This window comes from Pinus tabuliformis, chromosome 9, assembly GCF_031772625.1.
Source record: "Pinus tabuliformis cultivar Carrire ecotype Pingquan chromosome 9, CPIR1, whole genome shotgun sequence".
In the NCBI taxonomy this organism is placed as follows: domain Eukaryota; kingdom Viridiplantae; phylum Streptophyta; class Pinopsida; order Pinales; family Pinaceae; genus Pinus; species Pinus tabuliformis.
The window spans coordinates 1,424,363,458-1,424,373,264 of NC_142307.1; the positions used below are offsets into that span (position 1 = coordinate 1,424,363,458).

Below are 9,807 nucleotides of genomic sequence, written 5' to 3' on the forward strand. Positions count from 1 at the left end.
GACAATCCACCATCCCTTAAATTCTAAATAACATCTTGAACTTCTTTTCTAGGGTTTCCCCCATTGTGCAAGAAAAAGCCATCCTAAAGTGATGGGAGAGTTGTCATAGTGATAGTGGGAACCTTCTTCATTGTCTCTAGGGTTACACTTTGTTCAGGGACTTGAATATCTTTCAATGCAAGTGTGGGTGGTATCAAATACCATGAACATCATCTTCAAAGTATAGCATACCCTAGTCTGCAAAGTACACTGACATGTGTCCATCAAATAACAATCCCTATAGTCCAGCAAAAGGAGGTCTCCATGAAGAATTCATGAAAGCCCACTAAAGGGGTCAAAATAGGGTTTGAAACCATACAACACAAGTTGATCCAAAAACCCTAGTTCAACAACCTTTAGGGAAAATGTCACTAAAAAGTTTCACAGATCAACTGAATAACCCATAAAATTATGAAGTATGAGAAATGCCCCCCCTAGAAGTCGAAGAGAAGAAATCTCACAAACCCTAGATCCACAACTCTTAGGGCAATGCCTATAGTTGACAATGTCTTAAATCTATTACAAAAGAATAATTTTGAAATCATTGGTCCCATAATGATACTGCCACCAAAAAGAAACCTCAAAAAAATCCTTAAAAGTTGAAACTGAGAAAAAAATCCTAAAAAAGAAGGGTATGCATTAGGTTTAGAAACTGCACATGAATAAGAGAAGGTGTGTGACTCGATGAAGGTGTGTGACTCGATGAGGCAACACACAAGCCAAATTTGCCATACATAAGCTAGGTCTACTGTACATAGGCCAAATGTGCCACATGCAAGCCAAAGGTGCCATGCACAATCTCGAGATTTCATGCACACCAAGAAACAAACACACAGTCAACCAGAGTTGTGCACAAATATAGAATTTTGAAAAGAATACAACACGCCAGATAAATGTCTAAAATCTTGTTTAGACGAATTATTGGATAAGGAAAGAAGGTTCACACCTTCTCTAATACCATATTGAAATCCCAAGAGATAAACAAGGATGAAATGAAACCAACCAACAAGCCCTAAATCAACATGAACATATAAAGAATACTTGAACAAGAGAAACACAAGATGTATGTGACCGTAGGCTAAAGAATCCATCACTAGTGAATAAATATAATCATACAAATGACTCATGAGGAGTTTATTTATGCACAAGTTATGAAGAGGGGAGTCTTTTCCACAAGGGAGTTATGAGCCCACATAAACACCTAGGTTGATCTTGATCACTTAAAATTGTTATTTTTTGGTAACATCAGATGTGCTCTAGACATGAAAATTGGTGGAGAGACTAAGGCACATGAGTTCTAAAGAACCCAGAAACTGTTTGGTGAAATTCCACCCAGATTGTATTTTATTAAAATAATTAATATTTTTAATGGGGTTCCTAAGTCTAAACTTAGGAAAATTAAAGTATTAATGGGTATTAATCAAAATATGGGTGAGAATGTTCTAGAAAGCGGATCAAGTCAAGTTTTTAATCTTAGTTGTTGATTAGAGACTTAATCTCGGTCGTTGAAGTCTCAACGAGAAAAGTATAAGGAGGCTTGGGGTTCATTCAAGAACACACCGAGAGAACGAATTGATCTAGAGTTCGAAATTTCTGGGGCTTCGAAGCTGAGAAATTCAAACTAAGTGATCATTCTGTAGCAAAGGGGCAGGGATAGTTCAGGAATACTGGGCAGAGAGGCGGAGAGCCACTAGTGGAGGCAACACAGCACCTAGAGGGACTGACACTGGGCCAGTCTGGGCCCACGCAAGCTTGACGCAGAGCCAGAAGGGCCAGCGCAAAAGGGAAGTTGCCTTCACGCAAAAATCTGGAACTGTCAGGGAGCTGCCAAAACAGCCGAGAGAGGTTGATGCAGAAGCTCCAAGAGGCAGAAGAGACAGCGCAGGGCTGACGCAGAGCCTCTGAGGCTGACGCAGGGCCAGCGCAGAGATAGTCGAGGGTTTGCCAATTCTGCTACCGGATCAGTCGGAAACTGCCGGGTGAAGTGAGGTAATCTCACTCAGTTTTCCGCCATTATATTTTTCTCTGTAACTGGATTGTCGGGAGGGCATCCAGCATTGTATTCAAAACTACTGCTTAATAATATAAAACCCTCAAAGTTGTTGCATCGGTTTTCCCGCATTAGGTTTTTCCAAGGACTATTTTGTCCAAAAATAACGGTGTCCTATGTATCTTGTTCTTTGCTCAATTTCTTGTTTCATGTAATCAAATTAAATTGGTGTAGGCTGCAAAAGTAATTTACTTCAGTATTTTTCAGAAAATAACTTGATAAAATCAAGTAGGAGAAGTAAATTCGGTTTTGCTACGGTAGGGGTTCCTTGGAAGCATAGGAATTTTCACATGGTATCAGAGTATTGATTTTGAAACAGGAAGAGCAGATCCAACGCTGAGAAAAGAAGCCAATAGCTGCATTTGGCAGCAATTCGAACCCCTTGAAGGGATTGCGCGGCGGGAAAGCAAAGATTCCGAGGAAATCTCTCTCTGAGAGAGTCGACAGAGAGGTGTGATTTCTGGTTCATGAGCTTGCAGACGCAGAGGGAGTGACGCAGAGCCTCAGCGCAGTGCTTGAAGGGCGCAGTTTCTGCCGAGGCAGAAATCTGTCAAAAAAGAGTGAAGACACATAAAAGGTGAATTTTTTCCTCAGACTTTTCTCACCAAAAGTTTGAATTTTTCACTTGCCGAGCAGCAGACAAGTGTTGTGCAGTGACTAAAGGAGTCAATTTTGGGTGAGATGGCATCACATGGGCTCAAAGATTAGGACAGGTTGGAAGGAGCTTCCAACTATGTCTTATGGAAGACCAGAATCTTAGTTGTTCTAGAGGAGTACAATCTCAAAGCTTACGTCAAGAGTGTTGCAGTTGTTCTCACGAACAATGATCAAAAGAAGAAGTACAAGGCCGAGCAGATAAAGGCGAAGAGGTACATACTCAATGGAGTTCGAGATCATGTGGTCTCACACTTGCAGGGCAAAGATACAGCGCGAGAAATGTGGGAAGCTTTGTCTTCACTATATGAAGGTTCTTCCGAACAGCGGAAGATGTACTTAGAACAAAAGTTGTAGCGGACATTGATGCAGAAGGGAAAAGGGGTTAACTCCTATCTTCAACGTCTTCAGGACATCAGAGACCAGCTTGCTACAGTGGGGTCTACTCCTCAGTCTACTACGATGGTAAGGACAGCCCTGAATGGAGTCTCGGATGAATGGCAAGTCTTCATCCAAAGTATATTGGGCAGGAAAAGACTACCTTCATGGGAGGAGATGTGGGCAACCCTTCAACAGGAAGAATTAAGGAGGGATCTGGTTAAGGTCAACCTCAATGGCAGCAGTGGGAGTGGCACGAAGACCAATGAGGAGGAGGAGAACGCAGCTCTAGCATCAAAGGGACGGCAGAAGCAGAAGCGGTAGGACATTTTGAAGGTGAAATGTTTCAGATGTGGTGAGATGGGCCACTTTACATCCCAGTGTCCTTTGAAGCAAAGGGATAAGGATGAGAAACATGATCCTAAGGCTGCTCCAGCAAAACTTGACGAAGATGAGTTTGCCATGAGTGCCCACGCATCTCCAGGAGGGAAATGGAATGATATAGAACTGTAGTCGGGAGGACTACATGTGGGCAAGATCCTTGAGGAACCCAACTCTTAGATCAATTTCTTGCTACGTGAGCCTGAGATTCAGCAGTAGCGAGGTGGACTTAGTGTCAAATGATGCAGTGGGTTGGTTGGAGAGACAGATGCAGCAGGCTGAGACTAGAGACTGATCAGCGCGGACCAAGGTTGGCAGCAGTGCAGATGGCACAGTGCAGAAGTCAGCAGCAGCGAAGAAGATTCAAAGGGTCTGAGACTAGTAGCAGTCAAATTCCAACATTCACATGGTGTTATGTTGAACACAGTTAGTTCAGTAATTTTGGGTGTTTTCCAATTGCTTCTCTCATCAACTGAGTTGCAGTACGAATGCGGTGTTAGTAGCGGTAGTGCTAACAGCATAGCAGATGCAACATTTGAGAGGGAGTTGTAGTACAAATGCAACAGTGGCAGTGGCAGTGGCAGTGTCAAGGGCAGCAGTACAGTAGCAACAGTAGCACAGTGTTGATGGCAACAACAGTGCAGAAAGGAGATGTTTCAGAGACAAAGCAACATGCAGTTGGACATTGTTGCTAGAACACATTCCTCGCTAAGAGGGAGTGTTAGTTTTTGGTAGCATCAAATATGCTCTAGCCATGAAAATTGGTGGAGAGGCTAAGGCACATGAGTTCTAAAGAACCTAGAAAGAAACCATTTGGTGAAATTCCACCCGAATTGCATTTTATTAAAATAGTTAATTTTATTAATGGGGTTCCGAAGTCTAAACTTAGGAAAATTAAGGTATTAATGGGTATTAATCAAAATTTGGGTGACAATGTTCTAGAAAGCAGATCAAGTCAAGTTTTTAATCTTAGCCATTGATTAGAGACTTAATCTCAGTCGTTGAAGTCTCAACGAGAAAAGTATAAGAAGGAGGCTTGGGGTTCATTCAGGAACACACCGAGAGAACGAATTGATCTAGAGTTTGAAATTTTTGGGGCTTGGAAGCTGAGAAATTCGAACTAAGTGATCATTCTACAGCAGAGGGGCAGGGATAGTTCGGGAATATTGGGCAGAGAGGCGGAGAGCCACCAGTGGAGGCAGTGCAGCACCTAGAGGGACTGACGTTGGGCCAGTCTGGGCCCACGCAGGCTTGACACAGAGCCAGAAGGGCCAGCGCAGAAGGAAATCTACCTTCACGCAGAAATCTGGAACTGTCGGGGAGCTGCCAAAAAAGCTGGGAGAGGTTGACGCAAAAGCTCCAAGGGGAAAATGAGACAGCGCAAGGCTGACGCAGAGCCTCTAAGGCTGACACAGGGCCAACGCAGAGATAGCTGGGGGTTTGCCAGTTTTGCTGCCAGATCAGTCAGAAACTGTCAAGTGAAGTGAGGTAATCTCACTCAGTTTTCCGCCATTATATTTTTCTCTATAACTGGATTGTCGGGAGGGCATCTAGCATTGTATTCAAAACTACTGCTTAATAATATAAAACCCTCAGAGCTGCTGCACCGGTTTTCCTGCATTGGGATTTTCTGGGGACTATTTTGTCCAAAAATAATGGTGTCCCATGTATCATGTTCTTTGCTCAGTTTCTTGTTTCAAGTAATCAAATTAAATTGGTGTAGGCTATAAAAGTAATTTACTTCAGTATTTTTCAGAAAATAACTTGATAAAATCAAGTAGGAGAAGTAAATTCAGTTTTGTTGTAGTAGGGGTTCCTTGGAAGTATAGGAATTTTCACAAAAATAACATAAAATAATGTTCGCCGGATCATCTCCTAAGCCATAACCTAGTAATACAACAATGAGGGCACTTAGCCAAAATGTCAACCAACAACAAGTGAATCTTATCATCATTTCAACAATGTGATGGTCAAACTCCATCCAAAAATGGTGAGAACAAACTTGGTGTTGACTAAGAGGAATCCAAAGGACATGCGTCCAATATCGTCAAGTACACTCAAGTCGAACAATAAGACGTCCCTCAATTGCGTAAAATGCTCTAGGTAGAAAAACATATTAGGACCAAGAACCTTGGGGGTAGACCAAGTAACCTAAATTTATAGTAGGTGCATATCGTCTCTAACCACTTGGTTCAACTCCTGAATGGGAGGTAAGAGATGACCAAAAGCATATACAAAGTACTGGAAATCAGGGAGGTGCTCAATAGAGTATTAACGATTTGAAGCAATAATGCAGCCTTTGAAAACAAACATTGGTGTTGCCTAGTACTAGCAACAACAATCTCCTCCAATGAGTAGAGAACCAAATATGGGTAACTCTCTCTCCATGATGTTGAAACACCCAAAATGTGAATCCTATGGAGAAAAAAGAACAATTTGAAGATGTTCTCAAGATGTAAAAGATGGGCCCCACCCTAAACTCTCATTGGATGAAGAACCATGAAACTAGCCATTTCTAATAAATCACACATTGTAACAAGGAGTCTATACTCTCTCAATCCTATCCCAATCCACTGTCAATGGGCTTAGTCCTTGGATCTCAAAACCATAAAGAACAATAGGTTTAATGATTATGTCCAAGAAATGCATCTTGAACAAGACGTCCTAAAAGTGTAGTCGAATACAGTCATTCAAGGAAGGAGAGTGAGCCATATCCCTTGCTAAGTTAAGGTTGATATGCATGTTTCAAACTAATTGAGGCCTGATAATTGAACCCCCAAATATGCATAAGCCATGGAGATCCCTATCTAACTCCATCTAAAGTAGAAGTGCTAGTTAGATAAAGAGTTATTGGACAAATTGAAAATCATGACCCTAGTCTTACTAAGGTTAACCACCAAATGTCTAAGATCACCAAAACTACACATGGCATTGATATATCCCTAAAGCCCCTTGAGGGAGAGGACTAAGAGGATCACATCAAAAATGAAAAAGACCAAGGAGATCAGGGCGTGATGTAGGAGACACTCAACCCCCTCTTGTGTCTCCTCCCTGAGAAAAGATGCCAGCTTGTCTATGTAAATCCCAAAAGGGACCGAAGAGAAAGGGAAACCCTATGTGGCTGGTGCTCCAAATGAAATTATTGAGGTTGTAAGCAATTCGAAGTTGTCCAATGACAAACTTGTAAAGCCTCATGATGGCAACCAAAATAGACTTGGCGAATCAAATGTCTCATAACCTCTAGAATAATGCCTCTCTTGGGGCAAAGTCTAAGGCTTTCCAAAAGTCAGCAAAGCAACAAAAGTCTTTCGAAGAGCAGCCTCCTCGACGATAGGATGGGGATTGAAGATATGATTGGTAGTTTGGAACTTTAGTTGAAAACTTGCATGTCTTCCAACTCTAAGATTCTCCTCTCAAAGTAGTTTGAAAGCCATGTTTTAAGCATTGTAGCGCTTGAGAAAAGTGTGCCCAATCATGATGGTTTTCTAATTATCAGGGTCTGATGTATTCCCCAATTTGGAGTATATATAGTTGGGGAGTATGTTTGGTCACAGTCCAAGCAATGTTACTTTCAAATTTCCCTGCTGAGACAAAAGAAGAATTGAGGTCAGCATCTCAGAACAGAGATAACAATCAAAATCTCAAAGAGACTACAAATGGATACAACAACATACCAATTGAAAAAGAAAAAATACGGTCCACATCCTCTTGGACCAAGAGGGCCTATTGACTCTCCATAGCTGCTTAGTAGTTCTGTATTTATTAAGGACTTATAATCTAGAACCTTTGTTATTAGCTTCAGTATTTATCTATATTTTTGGAAAGGATCATGGCCAAATATAATGTATTAACAAATTGCTAAAGAGCTCTAGAATTCCAAATTAACACGGTTCAGACTTCTGTAAAAAATTAATGACATAAGTTCCCTGTTTAGCATGCACAACAACAACGCAAAACACCATGCCCAATGATAATCTTACCAATATCGAACTTCTTGATTCTGCGCGGTCATTTAGATTTATAAGGAACCTCTATTTGATGAAAGAAGAGCCTATCTGACTTCTACAGATTTTGGAAGATTATATGCAATCTCAGAGTGCCCTGCTGTCAACGCATGAGCATACTTATCAGTTAAGATGCGGCCCATCCCATCCTTACAATAACTGCCTGAAGGTGCAACTTCGAAGTTCGAACGGGCCCATAAATTGAACTAAATTTTGAATGAAATTGCTCTCATTTTACACAATATTCTGTTAGAGTAGAAGTCAACTAAAGTTCACCATGCCGAACAGATTTGCTGTTCTCAAAAGTAGGTCAAAAGCTTCTTAAAAAAACGTCTCCGCCAACACTTATTTTGGACCATTTTCTACAGAAATGTATTTATAAATACAATAGGCTAATTAAAATAGAATGACCACACATAAAATAGTGAAAGTAGGTAATAAGGTGCTTTGACAATTTAAAAAATAGCACAAGATCTAATCAGATTTAGTTTGAATTCACGAGGATGAAAAAAGGACTCTTCAAGTGTTTGCCAAATTTTCGTACACCACCAACTTTAAGGCCGGATGAGAATGTCAGCTCGTCAGGGAGCGACGACAAGGCCGATAGGTTTCCCTTCAATGTTTTAATTGTTTGCTCAATAGTTATGCTGCATCCTGAGGACACCTGGTATATATATATACCCTGGTATCACCAACTCGTTACACATGTTCGACACCACAACATGTGCGTTATTTTACGCATGATTTGCTTAGTTTGTAGCACAAAGACCGAAATTTTCAGAAAGCAGCGCCTTAATCCTAACTCTGGCAACTACAATCGAGTGTCATTTTGTTCAAATGCAACAATTTTGAATATCTTCATACCTTGGGGCGCTCCATGGTTATGGGACGGAACTTCTGAGTAAAGCTGTCTGCCAAGAGAACAGCCTGTAATGGCACCACGACTTCATCATCGGCCACCTCTACAACCTTCGAAGCCCTTTTCTGCGCCATTCTTCTGCCTTCACCTTCTTTTCTGTTTTTCCTTTTGCTTCACCTTCTGCTACTGCTGACGGTTGTGGTGAATTGAAATCCTTACTCAAACCATTCATACTCTGCTACATTAGTGAATCAGAAACAGCGCTCGTGATTCCCATAAATATTGTCCTAAACAGGTTCAAAGGTTCCAATTCAATCGATTATCATTCGTTTTCTGCGCCTTTTTTTTTCATTGATATTTGGTGTGAGTTATATCTAGTTTAGGTTATTTACCATATTGAGCGCACAAAATCATATATATAATTATTAAAATTAAATTGGTTTATAATTACAATAATTTAGTTTTAAATTATAATAGAGCCTTGTTAGTTAAAAAAAATTAATCGTTTTTAAAGTAATTAGATTTAAATTCATCAATATATTACATTATAGTTGATATTAAAAAAAAAAACTTAATTATAAATGTTTTCAATATTGTTTAATTAAAAAATAATAAAATCTTAATTATAAATGTTTTCAATATTGTTTAATTAAAAAAATAATAATAATAATTGATTTATCTTAACATCAAAATTATTAATAATATTTAATCTTCTTTAACATTAAAAAATTCCTGTCATGGGATGAACACCATGGAGAGGAGGTGTGAGCATCATAACTCTACTTGACCAATATGTCAAAGGACATGGGATGACTCATTCTTACACTAGACATTTTGTGAGGATAACAAGACATTTTGTGAGGACAACAAGTTAGGAGAAGGGGTGATGTTGTGCATGTGAATGAGAAGGTTTTGTGAGTAACTAAAGTCTATAATTCTTTAATCTTATTTTGGTATAAGTTTATTTGACGAGCAAAAATCAAATAAATATAATTTAGTTTTATTTGTGTTAATGCAATTTTTTTAACTAAATCCTCTCAAAAAATGATGGTTTTACCCAAAGAATTTCATCTTTAATGGACTAAATGTGAAATATGAGATGATATGTAAAACTTTTTAGTTTTTATTTATTGGGGAGAAAATAAATATATATATATATACAAAAATTTTAGCATAAAAACCGAAATTTTCAAAGTGTCTTAATCCTAACTTTGGTGAATACAATCAAGTGTTGTTTTGTTCAAATGCAAGCAACTTTGAGTATCTTCATACCTTGGGGTGCTCCATGGTTATGGGACGGAACTTCCAAGTAAAAGTATATGCCAAGAGAACGACCTATAATGGCACCATGACTTCATCATCGGCCACCTTTGCGACCTTTGAACCCCTTTTATGTGTCATTCTTTTGCCTTCACCTTCTATTTTGTTTTTCCTTTTGCTTC

The 9,807-nt window shown here is 39.6% G+C and overlaps 1 protein-coding gene across 5 annotated transcripts in view; it reads right to left on the bottom strand.

Moving 5' to 3' along the window:
• LOC149153887 (uncharacterized) overlaps positions 1–8,736 on the bottom strand; it is a 403,197-nt gene extending 394,461 nt beyond the window's left edge. For 2 of the 5 annotated variants that reach the window (XM_089438323.1, XM_089438320.1), the window contains exon 1: positions 8,371–8,734. In XM_089438323.1, coding sequence (XP_089294449.1) covers positions 8,371–8,499 — 129 coding nt within the window. In that variant the 5' untranslated portion in view covers positions 8,500–8,734. Of the gene's footprint in view, positions 1–7,482; positions 7,869–8,370 lie in introns of all 5 variants that reach the window. The other 3 variants (XM_089438321.1, XM_089438322.1, XM_089438319.1) reach the window with 3 other exon arrangements.
• Positions 8,737–9,807: the final 1,071 nt, after the last annotated feature.